At 47.4% G+C, this 24,726-nt stretch overlaps 1 protein-coding gene across 3 annotated transcripts in view; it reads left to right on the forward strand.

Annotated features, from left to right (window-relative positions):
• Positions 1–24,726, forward strand: part of ATP2A3 (ATPase sarcoplasmic/endoplasmic reticulum Ca2+ transporting 3) — an 86,762-nt gene that overhangs the window by 21,855 nt on the left and 40,181 nt on the right. For 2 of the 3 annotated variants that reach the window (XM_081843485.1, XM_081843486.1), the window contains exons 2-8: positions 16,801–16,818; positions 17,528–17,610; positions 19,791–19,895; positions 20,848–20,986; positions 21,653–21,733; positions 22,588–22,673; positions 23,711–24,175. In XM_081843485.1, coding sequence (XP_081699611.1) covers positions 16,801–16,818; positions 17,528–17,610; positions 19,791–19,895; positions 20,848–20,986; positions 21,653–21,733; positions 22,588–22,673; positions 23,711–24,175 — 977 coding nt within the window. Of the gene's footprint in view, positions 1–16,800; positions 16,819–17,527; positions 17,611–18,464; positions 18,508–19,790; positions 19,896–20,847; positions 20,987–21,652; positions 21,734–22,587; positions 22,674–23,710; positions 24,176–24,726 lie in introns of those variants that run through there. The other variant, XM_081843487.1, reaches the window with a different exon arrangement.

Below are 24,726 nucleotides of genomic sequence, written 5' to 3' on the forward strand. Positions count from 1 at the left end.
CCAGATGTACCCACTCGACTGCTTTGATTGGCAGATTTGGCACTCTTACAGGTACCATATTAATAATACCTGTTCCACATTTGGAAGAGCTCAATCTTTTAATGTGGCATCACCTGCACTTTGGATGCAAGTTATAATCTGTTTTAATTTCTGGTTTCAACTTTTTGAAATTGTCGTCGTTAATTCTTCCTGTTAATAATTTCATTGTTTATTTTATTGCTCAACAACTTTGGCTGCCCCCACCAACAAAAATCCTCGCTACGCCCATGATCCTCTTTGAGACTTACGGTCGGGCGGTGTATACATTTTATGAAATAATGAATAAAGGAAATTTTCTAAAGGGGAAACATCAGTCCGTTGTTCAGAATCTTACGAACCTCTTAAAAAGGAAAGGAACCTATAGAAACAAATAAATAGGAAAAGAAAGAGGAAACAAAACACTTTAACATAAATGTTTTTATTTGTGCATTTAGATCTGTAGACGATTCAAAGAAAGAAAATAGTATGTATTATTTTAAAAAGTTTTTAATGAAAAGGAGGAACAAAAAATATAAATTAGACACTCAGATCAATTGCAAATTAGCGTCTAAATGTTTTGTATTAGATTTAAGTTGTTGTTATTGACACAGTTCAGTGGCACTGCCTGAGCAGCTTGCCTGGGAACACAGTTCTGCCTGTTATCTCAAGAGCTTGCAAGCCTGACGTGGCTGGGTGGGACTCCACCCCTCCCCTTCTCTCTTGAAGAGAAATGAGGTGTGACTCTTGCCACTGCAAGCATTCTGCCCTGGAGGCTTCTTGCATATTCCTTTGTGGCTTGACAGCCTTTTAGCACCTGCGGGGCAAGAAAAACCTAAACAAAGCTGATCTTGGCATCTCTCTTTCTCCAGTGTGTGTGTTGGTGGTGTGGCACCCAGTCAGATGGACTAGGTACACATAATAAAAAAGTTGTTGTTGTTGTTGTTAATTTAAATCAGACAATTTGATTCCGTACAATTGCATCTTCCAATCAAATGGAGCTTCCCTGTTCAGCAGTAGTCTACCTCCCAAATGCCTCTTCCTGCAGGGCAACAGCAGGAAAAACACTGCCACCTTTGTGTCCGGAAGCCTCTCTCTTTGGCCACAGGGCTACGAAGCCAGATCCCAAGAAAGATGGAATATAGATATATTAATAAATAATATGCCCCTCCCCTGCCTTTAAAAAAAAAAAAGTCAGAAAGGTTGCTGTTAGCATCCATGACACAAGAGCCGTTAGGCTGCTTTTGGTCTGGTTAGGGTTTGGTTTTTTCTTTTCTTTTTTACCTCTCCACCCATTCTTTCCTTCCTGGAAAAGAAAATATAGACCACTGAGATAGCAAGTGCCTGATTGTACTGATTGGGTTTTGCATGGGTAGCGAGAGTTACGTTTTTATGCAAAACCGTACTCCTGAGGAAGAAGTTGGCATACCAACAAGGCAGGGGGTGGGGCTTTTTTACTGCCTTGTTCAGAGGGGTCCTGCCCCCCACCTTCCCACCACGTTTTGTTTGCAAGGGTTTTTGCAAACCACGTAAAAAAAGGAAGAAAGCTTGCAGCAGTCGGGACTCCTTAACTTAGCGAAAAGCAAGGCGAAAGCGACATGACAGGAGTTTTTGAGCTGGTTTTGAGCTATTTTTCATGAAAATCGCCCAGATCTGTACTACTGACATGGGCTGCCGTACGTCTGGATTTTCCTGGACATTTCAGAGATTTCCACCCAGACTCTGCTTAATGGGGCTGAATACGGGCTGTGTCTGGAAAATTCCAGACCTATGGCAATCCTAGTACCTCATCCATCTCCCTGGGTTGCCCCAGCCACTCTGGGCAGCTTCCAACATATATAAAAACATAATAAAACATGAGACATCAAAAGGTTTCTCTCTACGGAATCCTGTCAGATGTCTTCTAAAACTCAGGTAGTTGTTTATTTCCTTGACATCTGATGGGAGGGCGTTCCACAGGGTGGGTGCCACTACCGAGAAGGCCATCTGCCTGGTTCCCTGTAACTTCACTACCCACAGTGAGGGAGCTGCCAGAAGGCCTTCGAAGCTCAGTGTCTGGGCTGAGTGATGGGGGTGGAGACGCTCCTTCAGGTATACAGGGCCAAAGGCGTTTAGGACTTTAAAGGGCAGCACCAACACTTTGAATTGTCTTTGGAAACATACCGGGAGCCAATATAGGTCTTTCAGGACCGGTGTTATATGGCCTGGCAGCCACTCCCAGTCACCAGTCTAGCTGCTGCATTCTGGATTAGTTGTGGTTTCTGAGTCACCTTCAAGGGTAGCCCCACGTAGAGCACGTTGCAGTAGTCCAAGCGGGAGATAACCAGAACATGCACCACTCTGGCGAGACAGTCCGCGAACAGGTAGGGTTTCAGCCTACGTACCAGGTGGAGCTGGTAGACAGCTGCCCTGGACACAGGATTAACCTGTTCCTCCATGGCCGGCGTCGCGAGTGGCGCTGTGGGTTAAACCACAAGCCTAGGACTTGCTGATCAGAAGGTCGGCATTTCGAATCCCACGATGGGGTGAGCTCCCATTGCTCAGTCCCTGCTCCTGCCAACCTAGCAGTTCGAAAGCACGTCAAAGTGCAAGTTGATAAATAGGTACCACTCCGGCAGGAAGGTAAATGGCGTTTCTGTGTGCTGCTCTGGTTCGCCAGAAGTGGCTTAGTCATGCTGGCCACATGACCCGGAAGCTGTACGCCGGCTCCCTCTTCCAATAAAGTGAGATGAGCGCCGCAACCCCAGAGTTGGCCACGACTGGACTTAATGGTCAGGGGTCCCTTTATCTTTATCTTTACCATGGATGGCTGTGAGTCCAAAATGACTCCCAGACTGCACACAGTTACTCCATTCAGGACCAGGGAAACCCCCACACCTGCCTACCCCCCCTCTCCTCAGAAACAGTACTTCTGTTTTTTCGGGATTCAACCTCAAAGACAGATTCATGGAGGATGCAGCTATAAGTGATTACCGGCATTCATGGCTATATGCTGCATTTGCAGTGATGCTTCTGAATACCAGTTGCTGGAAGCCAGAGGAGGGGAGATGGCTCTTGTGTTCGAATCCTGCTTGTGGGTTTCCCACAAGCATCTGGTTGGCCACTGTGGGAACAGGATGCTGAGATGGTGGTCCATTGGCCTCATCCAGCAATCTCCTCCCTGGTACAGCTGCTCTTGCTGCTTCTTGGGCTCTGGCTCAGCTCCTGCGCTTAACACCGACTTTGCAACTTTTACAAGGGCTCTGCAGGTTGTCGAGCGGCGACAAAAGCGAGGCTGTTCTGTTTCTCTCTCCCCCAGCTGCCGCCGCCTTTCTCCACTGGCTCACCACATTTTCCTTATTTTAGTCCCGCTGTTGACCTTGGGAGGTGACAAAATGGAAAATGATTACGGGGAGCTGGAAAAAAAACAAAAAACAAAAAGAGTGGGAAACAAGTCTCTCTGTCGGCTTTTGCTTGTCAATTTGTAAGCGGTTTTTATCAGAGCGCAAGGCTCCTTCCTGTTCCCAGAATACAGTGCAAAGATGCAATTTTTCTGTGCCCTCCCCCCCCCCAACCCAATTGTTTGAAGGAAGACGCACATTTTGATAACACCTAGAAATGTCTCCGCTGCCTGGCTTGCTTGCATGCACGAACCAGGATCTCTGTAGACTTGCTGTGCTTCAGGGAGGGACATGAAGTACTTTGGATGCTGTTGGTTTGCAACTCCCACCAAGCCCAGCCAGCATGACCAGTGGTTAGAGGTGATGGGAGTTTTAACCCAGCAGCATGTGAAAGGGGGCCGCAGGTTTTCTTTAGTCCTGCTGCATTTCCTATAGGACATTAACAAACAAACAAACAATTGGGATTAGAGAAAACTCATGGAAGGCTATTTGGGTCTAATGGCTGAGATAAAGCCTCCCTGTGCAGGGGCAATGTACCTGTGAATGCCAGTTGCTGATGGGAGAATAATGGGGAAGGGCTCTTTATGACACTTTTGGAAACTTAGTGCTCCCTAGGTAACCCAGCTGTCCCCCAGGGGCACGGTATCGCCCACTTTGGGAACCGTTTGTCTAGGCCCTAGATTCTAGGGCAGCCTTTCTCAACCTTTGGGTCCCCAGTTGTTGTTGAACTACAACTCCCATCACCCCTAGAGCTCAGGGATGATGGGAGTTGTAGTCCAACAACATCTGGGGACCCACAGGTTGAGAACCGCTTTTCTAGCGGGTTGGGGGAAATGGCAGGGGGTTGGTGAGCTGAGTGAGCAGGGGCACAGCCGTGTGTGTGTGTGTGTGTGTGTGTCTGTCTGTCTGTCTCTGTGTGTGTCTTATGCACACACACAAAAATGCCCTTCACGCAAGCAGATTCCAGGGCAGTGTGCAAGAATGAAAACAGAAAGCAATAAAATAACAGAGTTCCTTTGTACACAACACTAAAACCCAGGGCCAAAATAATTATAGAGCAGTTAAGGGAGTAGGAGGCCATAAATCCATTCTGGGGGTGGGGGCAGGCATTGCGCCATACTGGTTGTGGATGATGGGAGTTGTAGTCCAAAACGTAAGAAGGGTACAGTGGTACCTCGGGTTAAGAGCTTAATTATTTCCAGAGGTCCGTTCTTAACCTGAAACTATTCTTAACCCGAAGCACCACTTTAGCTAACGGGGCCGTGCCACTGCTGCGTGATTTCTGTTCTCGTCCTGAAGCAAAGTTCTTAACCCAGGGTACTATTTCTGGGTTGGTGGAGTCTGTAACCTGAATCGTCTACAATCCGAGGTACCACTGTACTGACAAGCTGGAAGGTGAGGAGACAGGGTGGACCAAGGTAATAAAAAAAGGTCTGGAAACCAAACCTTAGGAGGAACGGCTGAGGGAACTGAGGATGTTCATGTTCAGCCCTAGAGGAGAGAAGACTGAGAGACGATATGAGAGCCGCCTTCAAGTATCTGAAGGGCTTTCACATGGAAGATGGAGCAAGCTTGTTTTCTGCTGCTCCAGAGGGTAGCTCCCGAATCAATTCATTCAATGGCAAGAATGGGGATTCAGACTAAGCATTAGGAAGAACTTCCTTACGTCAGAGCTGTTTGAGAGCGGAGTGTATGACCTTGAAAAGTGGTGGACTCTCCTTCATTGGGGGGGGGGTTTCAAACAGAGGTTAGGTGGGCCATCTATCAAGGATTCTTTAGCTGTGATTCCTGCAATTGTGGGAGTTGGACTAGCTGTCTTAAATATTGCATGAGGAAGTATTTGGGCAGAATATCTGCATTTAGATATGTATGGAATTACATATTATGAGAGGATTAAAAGAAAAAAATGCTGGTTAGTGTAGAAATGGAAGAGAATGATGGGTCGAAACATGCCGAGATGCCATGGGTCATAAAAAAAGACAGATTTGCCCATTCCTGGACTAAGCCGATCTTGCTTGTAAACTGGTGACTTGCATGCAATTGTGTGTGTGTCAAATCTTTTTACACTTATTTCCCTTACTGGAAACTTCATAGCTATCCCAGAGCTCAGACGCACTCCACTAAGGAGCTCAGGGGTTTTAGTTTTCTTGGCATCCTTTTGCAAAAAACAAGCTGCTTGAGAATGGAGTCTTAAGAGAGATCTTATCACGATCAGCACAGGTGGGGGCAAGGGGGCAGGGAGGTAGAAGCAAGTCATAACTTTATCAGCTTCTGCGGAAACCTTCCCGGGACAACCCTTGTTTTACTTTTCCTTGCCAGGCTTTAAACAAAAGTCCAGTTTGTGTGTGGAGTGTGTGTGTGTGTGTGTGTGTGTGTGTGTTGTGGTGGGCGGAGGTGGAAAATACCTCTTAAGGGAAACCTCTGTTTGAAAAGCGCCAGGCCTGATATCGCGGGAAATGCTGCTGTGGTTTCCTGTGAGTAACTTTTGGGAGGGTTCGCTGCAGTTTCCCCAACCGTAAGATTTTGCTGCTGGCTTAACGTTGCAACATTTGTTAGCCTGCCTTCTGGGTCCTTTTAGGTAGCACCCCTGAGCCTGCAAAGCAGGGGCGACAGATAATGTGTCCCCTTTTTGGCCCCTGCTCCCGAGCTCCCACCAGTTTAGTGGCAAAAACAAAAGAGGGGATGCAGAATAAATAAGAACATAAATAGAGCCACACAGGAAGTGTGCTGTACTGAGAAAATAAGCAAAAAGCACTCAGCTCCTGCTTGAATTTACAGTGGTACCTCGGGTTAAGTACTTAATTCGTTCCGGAGGTCCGAACTTAACCTGAAACTGTTCTTAACCTGAAGCACCACTTTAGCGAATGGGGCCTCCTGCTGCTGCCACGCTGCCGGAGCACGATTTCTGTTCTCATCCTGAAGCAAAGTTCTTAACCTGAAGCACTATTTCTGGGTTAGCGGAGTCTGTAACCTGAAGCGTATGTAACCCGAGGTACCGCTGTATTACATTTGGTTGGCTTCCTTTGTTTGCCCCCAAAACCGTTGGGTCTCTTTCAAAATTCAAATATGTTTTTCCCCCCTTTTCTTTTTAAAGCACCTTGGGGATTTCTCTGGAAACTCACTCTGTTCTGTTTTGCTTTGGCAACCGTTGGACAAAACCACCTCCGTTTTAGACTTCTCCGTGAATCTGTCACAGGGGGTCAGAATACGACCTTCTAATGTGCACCTTTGGGGACCTCTCGCAAGTGTGAGGAGAGTGAGGTGCGTTTGAAACTTGGGGGGGGGGGGGCAGACAGCTCCTCTGTTGTTCTGTTTGAATCCTGCCTTTGCGGAAAAGGGGAAAAAAGAGAAAGAGACCTGAAGCTGGCTGCCGTTTTTAGCACCGGTAGCGACAGAAATCTCCTGGGCTGGTTTTGGCCTTTTTGTGTGTTGTGACATGGGCTGAGGGGAAATGGTATTTTGCTTTGCTTTCCCTCTTGGAACCTGATTGGGCCAGCCCGGCTGCAAAAGGGGTTCCCTGGATTTGTGGCAGAAAGGGATATCCCAGCTATTCGGCTAGGAAGCAGAGAGTTCACACAGGGCTAGCTGTTGTCTCTTGTTCATGGGTGGAGCCTGCAAAATTGCAAATGCAACAGAAAAAGAGGAGGGCGGTTAAGCAAAAAAAAAGTAAACACTGTGCAGCTGGGTGTGAGCTGGCAAATAAGGTCCAGGATTTCCTGAAAGCTGTAGCACGTCAGGAGCTGGTGGTTTAGAAGTCTTTGAGCTTCTTCACATTCTATGAAAGGCCAAAGGCCCATCTAATCCATCAGCCTTTTTCTCGGCTGCCGAGTTTTTATTTTTTCCCCCCGCCTACCCTCCAAAACAGATGCCTTTGCTGAATTTCCTTCAGATATTCTCACCTTTTTGTTCTTGTGGCAGTCGTTGTCCCCTCACCCCCCACAATGCCCTGGAAAGCCGCTAGCCCTGACCTGGGGCATTGTAGGAGGCTGTGCAAGCGCCGACCAGGCTGCCAACGCAATTGCTTTGTTGCAGCAAATACATACGGGCATCTCCCAGCTTACGTGGGGTTACGTTCCCGGGTGAAATTGGATACAGTGGGGAACACCATCTGAAAAACCTGTATAAACTCTTCTTTCTCTAAACTCCCAACTCTCCACAGGCCGCAAAGGCTCCCCACAACACTGTTGCAAAGACTCAGCAGCTCCGAAAGCCAAGTTTGCCATCGTGTTGCAGTTCATGTCGCCACCTGTTGGGAGATGGTGCGAATTGCAGCGTGACGACATCCTTAGGAAAATATGTATATTAGGAGAGGTATTCAAACCTTAGGAGGGGAAAAGAGAAAAGATGTGCTGCTGCTGTACCTAATAGCAAGTCCTCAACCCTAAGGTGAGATTATGTGAAGGGTCCATCATATCTCAGCTGTAGAGTGCCCATATTTTTGTAGAAAATTTTAATCACCAGCATTTTTTATTTTTACAAAAAAAGCCAGATAGCAGGTGTTGGGTCAGACTGGTGAGAGGGGGAAGATGGAGGGGAAGAGGAGTCAGAGGCTGGAGGAACAACAAGGTTTAGTGAGCAGGAAGCATCTGTGGCAGAGTGCAGTTCAGACTCTGAGGCTGAAGCAGAGGCTGGAGAGGAAGGGGGTCAGAAGGTGGCTGAGGAGGCCAGGGAGTCTCCCCCTTCTGCTGAGACCAGCTCCTCCCCCTCCCCACTCCCCCAGTCTCTGAGAACGTGCAAATAAATGAAAAGAGCAGAACAGAGATTAGTTGATGTACTAATTAGGCATGGTAATTCTGTGTAGATCATGTTTTTGCCAACAAAGAGTTAACTACAACTTGCATGGTGTGATTTACTGCAGTCTCCTCCTTACAGAAAAGGGACGCGGGTGGTGCTGTGGTCTAAACCACAGAGCCTAGGGCTTGCCAATCAGAAGGTCGGCGCTTCGAATCCCCGTGACGTGGGTGAGCTCCCGTTGCTTGGTCCCTGCTCCTGCCAACCTAGCAGTTCGGAAGCACGTCAAAGTGCAAGTAGATAAATAGGTACCGCTCCGGCAGGAAGGTAAACGGCGTTTCCATGTGCTGCTCTGGTTCACCAGAAGCGGCTTAGTCATGCTGGCCACATCACGCGGAAGCTGTATGCCGGCTCCCTCGGCTAATAAAGCGAGATGAGCGCCGCAACCCAGAGTTGGCCACGACTGGACCTAATGGCCAGGGGTCCCTTTACCTCCTTACAGATGGGGACAAAGCTGGAGTGAGCTGGCTCTGCCTGTCATTGCCTCTGGCGCCACCTACTGTTAACTTCCCTGCCTTCTGCCCTACCAGTTCCAAGGAGCGCCAGCTACAACATCCAGAGGTCCAAAGATGACCAATCCCTGCTTTGGAACATTGGAGGGCCACCCAAATCAACAGTGTCCTTTTGTGAGGCTCAAACAATGCACAATGAAAACATTCATGGAAAAGTTTGTTTTAATCCACAATAAAAAGATTGATTAAACCTTTAAAAAAGTTGACTTTCCTGCCATAAAAACAAACAGCGACGAGAACATTCAAAGCCCTGCAGAAACAAATCTGCTCCAAGTACAAAAAAATACATAAAAATGTAGTTTGAGAAGGCCAGGGGAGAACAGACAGGTTTTCATTTGATGCCAAATGGATCTTAATGTAGATGCCAGGTAAGCCTAATTGGGGAGTATCTTCTTGTCGTCAGGGTGAGTGGGAAGCAGTTTCTCTGACTTTGTCATAATCCAATAAATTGGGGCCATCCCAATGAATTTGACCGTTTCTTTTATCCCTCCAACATTTAGCTTCGTTGGATGTCCACAATTTCTAGTACTGCGAGAAAAGGAGAAAACCTTTCCTCTGCCCACTTTCTCCATGCCCTGTATAGTTCTAGAACCTTCTGTCATGTCACTTCTTTATTCGCCTTTTCTCTAAACCGGAAAGTCCCAAATGATGCAACCGTTCTTCATAGGGAATCGCTCCTCCCTCTTCCACAAGACGTTGATGAAGCCCGAAACCTGGACGGCTTGCGTTCCTGCAAAAATATACATTAAAACAGCCTGTGTATTGTTGCCATTATCACTTTTAATCCACAAATTCCCTCAAAGGGAACGGGGAGCTGAGAACTGAGGGAGAAGTCGTCAGGCTGACATGTTGTGTTAAGCTGTCAGCTGCGGTTGACACACGGCAGTCTCCTTTTGTGACGTGGTTTCTCTCCCATTAATATGTTTGGGCTGGGGTTTAGCTGGTGAAAAGAACAATTCATTTTTCAGAGACACTCAGCCAGGGGCCTCCCCAAAATGGTGTCGCTTGCGAAGGGCTGTTGTTGTTATTTTCTCTTCCTTGCCCTTGACAATTTATCCCTGCTACGATTTGATTTGCGGCGTGTAGGGAGAGATCCCTGAATGGGCGGGAGGAGGCAGTCGGCTTGTCTCTTGCTTGCCTGGAAGAAGAAAGAGAGCCAGTGGGGGTGGTGTAGTGGTTAGAGCGTCGGACTCTGATTCGGTGGACCAGGGTTCGAATCCCCGTTCAGCCATGAAGCTCACTAGACGATCTTGGGCCAGTCACTCCCTCTCAGCCAAACCTACCTCACAGGGTTGTTGTGAGGAGGAGAACTATGTATGCCACCTTGAGCTCCTTGGGTAGATGTGCAATAAATAAATGTGTCTGAGTGAGTATGCGCCTACTGCGCAAAAGCAAAAATTGCTTTCCTAGCCCCTCCTACTTTTGCCTCTGGCGCCTCCCACCAATGTATGTGGCTCCCTGAATGTTGTCTAGAAGGAAAAACATCCCTTGGGCTGAAACAGCTTTCCTGGTACCCCGTATCTATGCATATTTCTGCTCTGTGTCAGTTTCTTAAGTCTGATCAATTTTTGCCTTAAGAATGCCATTTCTAGTAACAAATTCTGCATTGAAATTTGCATTTTAGGTATCGTATTTTATTTTAGCATATGCATTGCTGAATCTTTTACCTTAAAAGAAGCATTCTAATGCATTACAGTGGTCCCTGAGGTTAAGTACTTAATTCGTTCCGGAGGTCCATTCTTAACCTGAAACTGTTCTTAACCTGAAGCACCACTTTAGCTAATGGGGCCTCCTGCTGCCGCCGCGCCACCACCACGCGATTTCTGTTCTCATCCTGAAGCAAAGTTCTTAACCCGAGGTAATATTTCTGGGTTAGCGGAGTGTGTAACCTGAAGCGTATGTAACCTGAAGCATATGTAACCCGAGGTACCACTGTATGGTACTTTTTCTTTTGCAACATTTGGAGAAGTGCAAAATGTGAAGGCCAAGCACATTAGTTTTTGAGGTGAGGAGACACGTCGGCCTCCATCAGAATCGGCAGAAAGTCGATTAGTTCACCAAAAGCACCATAAAGCATACGGCAGTGGGTGTTAACTTGTTCGTCTTCCTTTGAAGGCAGTGCAATGAAGCACTCCTTATCTACAGCTCACCCCCATGCACTGCTTTGCATCAGAGATGGTCCCTAGGCCCGTATTGACCATGCCACGATTTGTTTATTTCTTTCATTCAAGAAAGAACTTAACAAGCCTCAAGCTTCTAATCCCTATGACTGCAAAGATTGGCCAGGAGAAATCTGCACCACAGAGCAGTAGTGGTTGAGGGAAAGAAAGGTTCAGGAGAATTTCCTGTGTCCAAAGTGTTTTGCCTTTATGTTTTCCCCCTCCTTATGGCTAACAGGCGCAGAATGACTCCTGCAAGATGCAAACGTATATATCCGGTCTGATTTAGGCAGGTTGCACCGGGGCAATTGGGCAGGCTATCTGTGCAGGTACGAAATGCAAATATCCCTGCCCATGTTTATCCTCTCCATCACCTGCCTGTCACACATTTGCTTGTGAGGGATGCCGGGATGAGGTCTTCCCATTGCAAAAGGACGTTTGTTTGACTTGGCGGAGGCTGAAATGTCAGCGCTAGTCAAACACCAGCTGCAGTTGGAGTTCAGGTTGCCTAAGTGACTCCCAGACCCAATTAATCTTAGAGAAACTTAACCTGTGTGTGCCTGCAGCCGATTTCCCCCACGTTCCTTCCGTGTTAAAGTAGCCTTTCCCAAACAACATTGAGGAAGGCGAAATATTTGTATTTAGAAAAGAATTATTACTGTAACATTTTTAGTGTAACAAAGGACCCGTGTGTCGGTGGTCGTGTATTGATTGGACAAATGGTTGCTACCTCTTCTCGATCTGAAACATTTCCAGCCATCGGGGGGGGGGGGGGAATTACCATATTTTTCGCTCTATAAGACGCACCAGACCACAAGACACACCTAGTTTTTGGAGGAGGAAAACAAGAAAAAAAATATTCTGAATCTCAGAAGCCAGAACAGCAAGAGGGATCGCTGTGCAGCGAAAGCAGCAATCCCTCTTGCTGTTCTGGCTTCTGGGATAGCTGCGCAGCCTGCATTTGCTCCATAAGACGCACACACATTTCCCCTTACTTTTTAGGAGGGAAAAAGTGAGTCTTATAGAGCAAAAAATACGGTATGTCTCTGATTTCAATCGTGTTAGCAGATATTTCAATTCGTCAACATGCAAACGTTTTGCAGCAAGGGGGGTCATGCAGGTCTGTTGCTACAAATGAAAATGCTTTGCCTCCGCGGTCAGAGGCAGCACTGCTTCTGAATTCCAGATGCTGGAACTGCAGCGCGAGAGAGGGCTCTTGTGTTCAAATCCTGCTTCCGGGTTTCCCACAGGTATCTGGCTGGCCGCTGTGGAGAATAAGATAGCCTATTGGCAGCTGGTAGTGCATGAGACCCTTAATTTCAAATACACAGTTTGGGTTTGAGCCCCACGTTGGGCTAAATCAGGCATCCCCAACCTTCAGCCCTCCAGATGTTTTGGACTACAATTCCCATCATCCCTGACCACTGGTCCTGTTAGCTAGGGATCATGGGAACTGTAGGCCAAAATATCTGGAGGGCGAAGGTTGGGGATGCCTGGGCTAAATGATTCCTCGGTTGCAGGGGGTTCAACTAGTTGACCCTCAGGGTTCCTTCTAACTCTACAATTGGCCTGATCCAGCAGTCTTTTTGTAAATAATAATAATAATAATAATAATAATAATAATAATAATAATAATAATAATAATTTATTTATACCCCATCCATCTGGCTGGCTTTCCCCAGCCACTCTGGGCGGCTCCCAGCAGAATATTAAAAACACTATCAAACATTAAAAACTTCTCTAAACAGGGCTGCCTTCAGATGTCTTCTAAAAGTCAGGTAATTGTTTATTTCCTTGACATCTGATGGGAGGGCACTCCACAGGGTGGGCACCACCACTGAGAAGGCCCTCTGCTGGTTCCCTGTAACCTCACTTCTAATGAGGAAAGCAGCAGAAGGCCCTCGGAGCTGGACCTCAGTGTCCGGGCAGAATGATGAGGGTGGAGACGCTCCTTCAGGTACAGTAGGCTGAGCCCATTTACGGCTTTAAAGGGCAGCACCAACACTTTGAATTGTGCTCGGTAATGTACTGGGAGCCAACGCAGGTCTTTCAGGACCAGTGCTAAATGGTCTCAGCGGCCACTCCCAGTCACCAGTCTAGCTGCCGCATTTGGGATTAGTTGTGGTTTCTGGGTCTCCTTCAAAGGTAGCCCCACGTAGAGTGCATTGCAGTAGTCCAAGTGAGAGATAACCAGAGCATGCACCACTCTGGAGAGACAGTCTGTGGGCAGATAGGGTCTCAGCCTGCGTACCAGATGGAGCTGGTAGACAGCTGCCCTGGACACAGAAATGACCTGCGCCTCCATGGACAGCTGTGATCCAAAATGACATTCTTGTGGTTTTCCCAAGCCATCCCGACGTTGTGCCTACCTCCATTTCTTTTTGTCGTTGCCAAAACTGGAGAGCAAGTACATTTTGTTTAGGGAGAAATATGTGGGCCACATCTGGCCCAGGGGTTAGCATCCACTGTAATCAGAGAGCCAGCCTTTGCTTGGAGACAGCAAATATTTGCCTCCGCTGGCACCGTGAATGTCTTCTGTGTGGCTTGTCTTGCTCATTGTTGCTCCGTTCTTCCACCGAAAGTGAAATTGCAAATTGTCTCTGATGACACTCTCGCTCTCTCTTCCGCAGGCTTTCCTCTTTTCAGAAAGAGGTTCGGTGTTGTCTGCAGCAGTGAGTCATTCGGGAGCCTGCTATGAATTGTGAACTCATTCACTGAATGCTAATCATGTAAAAAAAGAGGAAAAAATGAGCAGCTTGGTGGATGCCAGGAATTGGCTCCCCTCCCCCAATATGATTCAGCTGTTTGCATTAAAAATTTGCTGCATAGTTTGAAGAGGATGGGCAAGGAGAGGCGCATTTGTTCATTTCTACTCCAACTCATTTTGGCAAATTTTTAACCTATAATTTCATGCTGCTTTGTTACTGCATCAGTCTGAGATACTGTGTGTGTGTGTGTGTGTGTGTGTGTGTGTGGACAGATATTGATACAAATGTGCATTTTCTTGCTGAATCATAGAATTTTTGGGTAGGGACCCTGAGGGTCATCTAGTCCAACCCTCTAACAATTCGAGTCCTACCCTCCGGAGCAGGAGAAAATAAGCTTGCTCCATCTTCCATCTGAAAGCCCTTTAGATATTTGGCTATCGTATCAAAATGCATGCTTTTAAGTCATTTAAGCTACCAAGGACTGTGATGCGCCATTTGGAGAAGCTCTGAATCAAGCGAATAGCCAAAAATTCCACTCTGAACGTTCATTTTGAGAGGTGTGGCTAATCAGGGGCCCTGGAGGCGTCATGAGAATCCAGCTCCCATCAACCCCAGCTACCTTGACCAGTCTTCAGGGATGTTGGGAGTTGTAATCCAGCGGCATCTGGAGACCACAGATTAGCCAACCTTGTTGCATGTTGTTGTTGTTGTTGTTTAGTCGTGTCCGACTCTTCGTGACCCCATGGACCAGAGCATGCCAGGCCCTCCTGTCTTCCACTGCCTCCCGCAGTTTGATCAAACTCATGTTAGTAGCTTCAAGAACACTGTCCAACCATCTCATCCTATGCCTTCCCCTTCTCCTTGTGCCCTCCATCTTTCCCAACATCAGGGTCTTTTCCAGGGAGTCTTCTCTTCTCATGAGGTGGCCAAAGTATTGGAGCCTCAGCTTCAGGATCTGTCCTTCCAGTGAGCACTCAGGGCTGATTTCCTTCAGAATGGAGAGGTCTGATCTTCTTGCAGTCCGTGGGACTCTCAAGAGTCTCCTCCAGCACCATAATTCAAAAGCATCAATTCTTTGGCGATCAGCCTTCTTTATGGTCCAGCTTTCACTTCCATACATCACTACTGCGAAAACCAGAGCTTTAACTATACGGACCTTTGTTGGCAAGATGGAATGTGCAAATACCAAGTTCCAGGGTACGGAACAATGTGCCGTTCTGGTCACCTCCCCTCAAAAATGATATTATAAACTCGGGAAAAGGTTCAGAAAATGGCAACTAAAAACTATCAAGTGGGTGGAAAAATTCTCCAGTGCAAAAAGGTTGCCCCTTTTGGGACTTTTTAGTTTAGAAAAAAAGGTTTTCTTCCTCTCATAACACTAGGGCTTGTGGACATCCAATGAAATTGAATCGTGGAAGATTCAGGACAGATAAAAGAAAGCATACCCTCCAACATTTCACTGATGAAAATAGTGGTGTGCTGTTTTTGTTGTTTTTGTTGGCTTGTGTTGTTGCTTTTGTTGTTATTGTTATACCCTGCCCATCTGACCGGGTTGCCGCAGCCGCTCTGGGTGGCTTCCAACATATATAAAAACACAATTAAACATTAAAAAAAACCCTCCCCTATGCAGGGCTGCCTTCACATGTCTTCTAAGGGTTGTATAGTTACCAGTCTTCTTAGCTCGGGAGTTACATAACTCCATACCCTCCAACATTTCTCTGATAAAAATATGGACGTCCTAAGGGAAAGCGGGACATTCTGGGATCAAATCGGAAACCGGGATGGCTTCTGTAAATCCGGGACCGTCCCTGGAAAACAGGGGCACATGGAGAGTCTGAGAAAGTCATTCATGCAGTGCATAATTGAACTATGGAACTCCCTCCCTCAGGAGGCAGTGACGGTCAGCATCTTGAATGACTATTAAGGAGACAGAAGCAGTGATGAACACAAGAGCGGAGAGTTGCTCTTGTGCTCAGGTCCTGCTTTCGGGTTCCCTGCAGGCATCTGGCTGGCTACTGTGAGAACAGGATGGGCCCTGGGCCTGATCCTGCAGGCTCTTCTTACATTCTTATGGTCCTACCTTACAAAGTGGTTGTGGCAAGGGAGAATGTGTGTGAGGTGCTTTGAATGTTCTGAAGCACCATATAGCCCTGTGAAATGCATTAGCGGGAGTCACGACGGTGGTTGCTGTGGAAACAGGCCGCCCCGTGAGGCTCCCTCTGGAAAACATTGGGGAGGGGGAGGATTATCTTTGGGGGAATTGGGGGAAGTGTTCAATGGGGGAAAGAGGAATGAGAAGCGATGAAGTGGCATGTGGGGTGTTTTTTGGGGCAGGGGAGGAACAGGCACCCACCCACTTTTCAAGAGCACCCAGACTTGCACAGCATTGAAATGGCAAAGATTCAGTCAGTGTTGATTTTATTCAGAGCTTTGCACATGTCTTGATGCAGTTCAGCAACTCCTTTTCATATTGTACATATAGTGCGCAACACTTGGAGATTTTGAAACTGTTGAGTGCTTGAGAAATGCTTCAAAATATATAATCTCCAGACACGGATGCAACATTTTTGAAGACATAAGTGCACAGGCCAACACCAGGCCATCCACTTCTCAGATGTGTCCTAGCGCATGGTTTCCCAAACTTGGGTCTTCAGCTGTTTTTGGACTACAACTCCCATCATCCCTAGCTAGCAGGACCAGGGATGATGGAAATTGTAGTCCAAAAATAGCTGGAAATTCAAGTTGGGGAAACACTATGTGAATGTATGAGGGACATGGGTGGCGCTATGGGTTAAACCGCAGAGCCTAGGGCTTGCTGATCAGAAGGTCGGTGGTTCGAATCCCCGCGACGGGGTGAGCCTCGGTCCCTGCTCCTGCCAACCTAGCAGTTCGAAAGCACCTCAAAGTGCAAGTAGATAAATAGGTACCGCTCCGGCGGGAAGGTAAACGGCGTTTCCGTGTGCTGCTCTGGTTTGCCAGAAGCGCCTTAGTCATGCTGGCCACATGACCTGGAAGCTGTACACTGGCTTCCTCGGCCAATAAAGCGAGATGAGCGCCGCAACCCCAGAGTCGGTCATGACTGGACCTAATGGTCAGGGGTCCCTTTACCTTTACTTTATGTGAATGTATCATCTAACAATGAGAGATTAGGATTGTGTGTTTGTTTGTTTTTTTGCAAATCAATGACTGTCCTTTTTCTTTCCCACTCTTTCCTGTCTTCGCTGGAAACCTGCAGAACTCCCTGCTGAAGAAGGTACACAGACTTCCTGTTATCCATTGCAGGGGGTAGGACTAAATGAGGCATCTATTCCATGCTCAGACAGCTCATACCAATGTGGCCCCCCTTGAGATGTTGTTGTCTCTCATCATCCCTGACTATTGGCCATCCCAAAATGCACTTTGTGGAAGCAGTAAAATGTCCCCAGAAACCATCTATATAAGCAACCACCGCATATAGAAATCTAGCGGGTCAAGGGGGAGGATTCTAGCCTGGCAGTCAAAATTTCTGTGTGCCAGAGATATTGTCTTTCTTCTCCTCCACCAGCACTGGTGGTACGACACAAGAATAGTACGGCCACTTTATCTGTTGTTCATGTAGACAAGCCTTAAGTCAGGCGAATTCAGTGGTATATTCTCAGGTGGGTACATTGGCACAGGACTAGAGCCTTGAAGCACGAGGTTAAACTTGTCTGCTCAGAAGTAAAGGCTGGTGGATATGACATTACAGCCTTAGGGTTGTATCCAAATACTAACCATGCTTAGTGTAGACCCATTGAAATGATTGAACCTAAGTTAGCCACTTCCATTCATTTCAGCGACTCTGGAGTAAATTGGACACAACCCACATACATTATTGGGGTAGAGAGATGGGTTTGTGGGGCAAAGTCACTCAGTGGTTAGGATTTTGCATTGTTGAAGGACTGAAGATAATTCTGGCTTTTGTTTTTCATTGTTCTTCCTAGGAAAATCGCTCCTGGAGCTGATATTAGAGCAGTTTGAAGACCTCCTAGTTCGGATCCTCCTCTTGGCTGCCTTCGTTTCCTTCGTAAGTACAGTGGTACCTCGGGTTAAGTACTTAATTCGTTCTGGAGGTCCGTTCTTAACCTGAAACTGTTCTTAGCCTGAAGCACCACTTTAGCTAATGGGGACTCCTGCTGCCGCCGGAGCACAATTTCTGTTCTCATCCTGAAGCAAAGTTCTTAACCTGAAGCACTATTTCTGGGTTAGCGGAGTCTGTAACCTGAAGCGTATGTAACCTGAAGCGTATGTAACCTGAGGTACCACTGTATGCTGCCAGATAATCCTTCTTCCTGATGTTAAGTCAGTGAGTCTCTGAGCCCAAGACTACATTCTGGGGCCACTGTGACTCCTCGTTCCTCAGGGCTTCTTTTCCCTCTACAGATACTGTTTTTGGTATTCGTGCCACTCTTGGGATCCTCCTGGACGTGTGGGTGTGCCTCCTCCTTGATCCCCAGTGCCCCCATTTTGTTGGCGCTGGCCAGCTGAGATCGCTATGAAGGGGAGCATCATAAACCAATTTTAAGAGAAGCTGCTGTATATGTGACTCCCCACCAACACACACTCAACTTGTGCGCAACCACATATACGCCCAGTGCCAGGAAACAAATAAATAGATTTAAACTGCAAAAGGGCACAAAAAAGGCAAAAACGGCCTCAAAAGAGCAGGAAAACGGTAAAGAAAATGGCATGAAAAGAGCAGGGAAATGGTTAGCAATCCCAAGAGTCTTTGCAAATAAAATCCCATGAACCTTTGAGGGCTATGGAGAGTTGGAGTTTGAGAAAGGTTTGGAGGGAGTGATTGTGGGGGCATTTGCCACCATTCATGCCAGTCTATTTTTTCCAAGGGTTTTCCAAGGGTTTCCAGAGGTTTAGATAGTGTTTCCACTATTTTCGCGTATATGCAAGGGAACGTAACCCCTGCGTAAGTGGGGAGTCGCCTGTATGTGTAAATGTAATAATTATGGACAACATTGCTTATTGACGGCATTCATATCTCACCTTTGGCCTACATGGGTCCTTCCATCCCCCCTCATTTAATCCCCACAACAACCCTGTGAGGTAGGTTAGACAGGAGAGGCAGTGACTGGGCTGAAGGTCACCCAGTGAGCTTCATGTCTGTGTGGGGATTTGAACCCTGGTCTCTCCCAAGTCCTAGCCCAACACTTTAACCACTATACCACACTGCTTCTTACTGATGCTTCCACCACTAGCACTCCAAGGGACCACGAGAAAGTGGGCAGGCCATCAGGGACATGTGCTATTCGAGCAAAGATGTGGCTTGCTTTAAACAACCTCCAAAAACCGAATCTGAAATTTTACAATATCCAGTTTTTCCTTTAACTTCCCCCACCGCCAGTTTGCAGAATTAAAATATTTTGAATGAAAGAGTTATAAGTCCTGGTGGGTTGCCTTGCTTTCTCTCTCTCTCCCCCCCCCCCACTTTGTTTCCTTATTAACAGCCAATTACTTAATCTGATAAAAATGAAAATACAGGGAGCTGAACAGCACGGTGGGAATTCAATGACGCTTTCACAAATCGGTCTGCTCCTTCTCCAAGCGTAACATTAGCACGACAGGCCCCTGTTTCTTTGCTTTTCGACTTGGCTTTTCCGCTCAAAGAAAAAAGGGAGAATTACGCTCAGCAGCTGCTCAAGGAATATTTCCCGAGAAAAATTTAGCCAAAGTAGGAGTTAAAAACACACACACACAAAATGACTAGTAACAGAGAGTTAAGTAGATTTCTGTGATGACGGCTGTCTCTCTTTCGATCGAATACAAGGCTGGAAAGGGTTTCTGTGTGGTTTGGGTTCTGTTCTCACTGTACCTCCAGCTGGGAAAAATACACCGAATTTGGTGTGCCAAAAAGCACCCAGCGCTTAAATAAATAACCTACTTTTTAGCCCAGTTTTCAGATTAGCTATTCAAAGCTTCGAGTACCCTGCCCAATGCTCAGTGGAAGCCATGGAGTATTTTAGGCATTGCCAAAAAGCTGTGAGCCTGGGCCAATCGCTGCCTCTCGGCCCTAGCCACAGGGTGGTTGTGGGGATTAATTGGGGGGTGGGGGAGAAGAAGAAGAACTCTGTAATCTCCCCCTCCCCTTGAGCTCCTTGGAAAGAAAACCTGGGGTATAAATTCAGCAAATAAATAAAATAAATATGCTCTAACCACTGAGCTGATGGCCCTTCCTTCCTCTTCCCTCTGCAGATCCTGGCCTGGTTTGAGGAAGGGGAAGAAACAGTGACGGCTTTCGTGGAACCCATCGTCATTATCATGATCCTCCTTGCCAATGCGGTAGTGGGAGTGTGGCAGGTATGGTGGCACTTTGGAGTGTGACTTGGGGGAGGCCACCTTGTTTCCCATCATGCAATGTGGGAATCTTTCCCAGGCTGGGGGCCAAATTCCCTCACAGGTGCAACCTCCTGAGGGCCGCATGTCCGTGGCAGGTGTGGCTGGAGGCCAAAGTGGGTGGGGCAACCGGCCACGCATAGCTCGGCCTGTCGAGCATGAGACCTGTAAGCTTAGGGCTGTAGGTTCAAGTCCCGCGAGGGGCAAAATATTCCTGCATTACAGGGGATTAGACCCCCGGGGGTCCCTTCCAGCTCTACGGTTCTATGATTCTGACTCCTGCTGTTGCATAATGTTGTTATTACAGTTAATTTGTTTATTGCCTTCTAAACCGCCGCCTCAATGCTGTTTATGCATAAGATAATTAAGAAAGGTCTGAAAAAGCAAAATCGGATGCCTTTAAAGCAAGTCTAAAACCCCAACAAACGGATACTTGTGGTAAAGAATCCTTTATCCAGCTGGGGAAGGCTGTTGGAACGAAATGTATTCAGTTGTTTCCAGAAGGTGCAGAGTGGGTGCCTGTCGACGGGAATGCTATTCCACAGAACAGGGGCAGCCACCCTTAATGCCCTGCTCAGAGTTCCTGCAGAGTGGGGCTCCTGAGATCTATAGACTTTGCAGGAGAAGCTCCCCTGTAGGCCACAGTGATCTACTTGGTGTCTGAGTGATCTACTGGCTGTCTGGGTGTCTCTTTGGGTGGGCTAGCCAAATGAACAAATGGAGAGAAGGCCACCAGAACAGGGCCTGCTCCTTGTGGGGCATAGGCACCCAAAGAGAATGGATACCTGAAGCAACTCATTGACGGATCTCAAATTTTTTGAAGGTTCTTATGGAAAGCTGCTAACTGTGGGGGAGTGGGAGACTTCCCATTTGTAGCCCCCTCCCAAATTAATGTGAAAACTGCCTGTCTTTGCAGGAGAGGAATGCAGAGAGTGCGATTGAAGCCTTGAAGGAATATGAACCAGAAATGGGGAAGGTGATCAGGGCAGATAGGAATGGAGTTCAACGGATACGAGCACGCGACATTGTCCCAGGAGATATTGTAGAGGTGGCAGGTATGACCTTCCTTGCTTTGCGTGGGTTTGTTTTTGCCTTGTGCTTCTTACTATTTTGGGTGATGAACTGCGAAGAATCATTCCCTAGCCAATTCACAATTCCTTTTTGCATATCTAGAGTTGCAGCAACTTGCTGGACCCCAATTCCCATCGTTCCTGGTCATTGGCCATGCTGGCTGCTGGGGCTGCTAGGGTCTCCTGCGTCCGCTGCTTTTCTTCCAAGGAGACCCCAGGTTTTAGCTCTAGGCAGGGCCCAATCCTGGCAATGCACTAATAAGGCTTTAGTGAACCTGGAATCCAGGAGAATTCCTGGATTGATTGATTTATTTATTCATTACATATATACAGTATTCCACCAGGGGAGCTCAAGGTAGCATGCATAGTTCTCCTCCCATTTTATCGCACAACAACCCTGTGATGTAGGTTAGGCTGAAAGTCAGCGACTGGCCCAAGGGTCACCCAAGTGAGCTGAATGGGGATTTGAACCCTGGTCTCTCCCAAGTCCAGCACTCTAACCACTACACCACACTGGAATTCATGGCACAGCTAACCAAAACAATAAGGAATCAGAACAGGGGAAGTCTCATTTCACCCCTATTTAATCAGTTACCAGATGCAAACACTTTCTGCCTGTGAACCATATTGTTGTCCTTTTTCCTTTCACAGTTGGTGACAAGGTGCCTGCCGATATCCGGATCATTGAGATCAAGTCGACGACGTTACGAGTAGACCAGTCCATTCTCACTGGTGTGTGTCTGTGTGTCTGTGTTTGTCCTATGCTACCATGAGAACATTCCTTGGTGCCTGCTGAGGCACCCTGCCTCCCCTGATTTATCTTTTTTACTTTGGATGCAGCGAGACCAGCCCAGATAGCTCAGAAGGGATGTGGGTGGCACTGTGGTCTAAACCACTGAGCCTCTTGGGCTTGCCGATCGGAAGGTCGGCAGTTCGAATCTGTGTGTCACGGTGAGCTCCCGTTGTGTTTCCGCTCCCGGTGAGCTCCGGTGAGCTCCCGGTGTTTCCGTACGCTCTGGTTTCCGCCACGGTGTTCTGTTGCACCAAAAGCGGTTTCGTCATGCTGGCCACATGACCCGGAAAGCTGTCTGTGGACAAATGCCAGCTCCCTTGACCTGAAAGCAAGATGACCGCCGCAAGCCCATAGTTGCCTTTGACTGGACTTAACCGTCCAGGGGTCCTTTACCTTTACCTAGCTCAGTTGGTAGAACACGAGTCTCTTAATCTCAGGGTTGTGGGTTTGAGCCCCACGTTGGGCAAAACGATTTCTGCTTTGCAGAAAGTTGGACTTAGATGACCCTCATGGTCCCTTCCAACTCTAGCAATTCTATGATTCTATGGGAGACTCAGCTGGTCATAGATTCATAAAATTGTCCAAACCCCTTCAATGCAGGAATCACTGCTTACCCTGCTTTTTGATAGATGTTTATTGTATTTATTAAATTTATAGCCCACCTTTCCTCCCAGGAACAAAGAGGGGTATACATGTTCCTCCCTCCCTCCTCCTTCCCTGTCTCTGTTTTCTCCTCATTCTGTACGAGTTTGAAATCCTTGTAATTATGCTCAACATTATTTTTCCTTTGCAGGTGAATCTGTTTCTGTCATCAAACACACAGATCCAGTTCCTGACCCCAGGGCTGTCAACCAGGATAAAAAGAACATGCTTTTTTCTGTAAGTACCCTCATGCCTAAAGAAGCCACAAGAGGCTGTGATGGCCATCAACCTAGAGGGCTTTCTTTAAAAGAGGATTAGACCAATTTGAGGACAAGGCTATCTCTGGCTATTCTTTGGGAGGGGGGTGTATTAATTTGAATTTTGGAGGCCATGTCATGGAGGACTGTGCAGTTCATGAAGGGGGGGAGGCCTGGTGGCAGTGAAGAAGCAAACTTTGGGTAACACTTCTACCTCAGAGTTAGGCCACAGTCGCGCCAGATATTTAAAGCATTATGATGCAACTTTAAACGTTCATGGCTTCCCCCAAAGAATCCTGGGGTCTGTAGTTTGTTAAGAGTGCTGAGAGTTGTCAAGAGATGCCCTGTTCCCCTCAGATAGCTGCAGTCCCTAGACTGGTTTAATAATGAACCCCCCTTTCCCAAGGGATTCTGGGAATTGTAGCTCTGTGAGGGGAATAGGGCAACCTCCTAATACCTCTCAGCACCCTTAACAAACTCCAGAAGCTCCCAGAATTCTTTGGGGGAAGCCATGGCTGTTTAAAGCGGTGTAACAGTGCTTTTTACATGTGCAAATTTGAGCCTAGTTTGTGTAAACAAGCCCTACCCCCCCTCCACAGAACTACAAGAGCTCTGCTACAGGGTTTGGCTGCTTGTGTAGCTCAGCTTGATGCAGGCCTTATTCTCACCGTACATTAAAAGCACTATAATACCACTTCAAACAGTCATGGCTTCCACCAAAGAATTCTGGGAGCTGGAGTTGTTTGGTGGCCCCTGTTCCCCTCACAGAACTACACTTCCCAGAGTGGTCGAACAAACAATCCTTTTTTCACAGGGAAAAAAGCTCTGTCTAAACCCTGACTAGGGCTGGTGGAAGTTATCATTCGGAAACCTCTGGAAGGCACCAGATTGGGGGAGCCTGATTCAGCCCCCTGGAAACCCCATCTAAACATTGATCACCTCCATCTAAACATTGATCACCTGAGGAATAATAGCAAAAATAATAATACATGAAACAGCCCTATTTCTTGTCTCCAGGGTACCAACATCGCTGCAGGAAAAGCGGTTGGCGTCGTCATTGCCACGGGAGTGTACACCGAAATCGGGAAGATCAGGAACCAGATGGTCGCCACTGAGCCTGAGAAAACCCCCCTGCAGCAGAAGTTGGATGAATTTAGCCAGCAGCTCTCAAAAGTCATCTCCCTGGTCTGCATCGCCGTTTGGGTCATCAACATCAGCCACTTCAGTGACCCCGTGCACGGCGGCTCCTGGTTCCGTGGGGCGATATATTACTTCAAGATTGCCGTGGCCTTGGCTGTGGCGGCAATTCCCGAAGGGCTTCCGGCCGTCATCACCACCTGCCTGGCGCTGGGCACCCGCCGTATGGCCAAGAAGAACGCCATCGTGAGGAGCCTCCCTTCCGTGGAGACCCTTGGCTGCACGTCGGTCATTTGCTCTGACAAGACGGGCACTTTGACGACCAATCAGATGTCCGTGTTCAGGGTGAGTCGTGGGCACAGTGGGCTGGGTCTTGCCCTCTGGTTTCCTTGTGAAAATTGTGATAAGCCCCCCCCCCCCATGAAAGGAATGCTTCTTGGTGTTATTGCAGGAAACCTTTTAAACCCCGTTGAACTTTGTTTTTTTGGTAAGATTTCTGCTTCATAGTTACGGCAAATGCGAAAATGAAGGTGGTACAGTCCCTGCAGAAGGACTGCACCACCTCAAGCTAGGACGTGAATTACTGGCAAATAACCAGAAAGGACCAGCTTGCTTGACTTGAGTGATTGACCTCCTTAGCTACTGTTTGGGAAGGCTGCAGAGTAGACGCGATTTTGCAAAAAAAACGGGTGGGAAGTGAAGTCATAAGATCTACATCGATCTTAGCAGGTACTTCGTAAACCCCTTCCCACATAAAACGCCTTGCATTTGTCACAAGAAGATTTAACCCAAAGATCCATGTGGGAGCCCATTTCTGGAAACACGTGTCTCATTTTGTTCCAGCTGGTGAATGTTAACGCTTGCAAGGATGTGTTTCTTTGGGACTGGGAAGCAAA

This window comes from Podarcis erhardii, assembly GCF_964252035.2.
Source record: "Podarcis erhardii genome assembly, chromosome: 16".
NCBI lineage: Eukaryota > Metazoa > Chordata > Lepidosauria > Squamata > Lacertidae > Podarcis > Podarcis erhardii.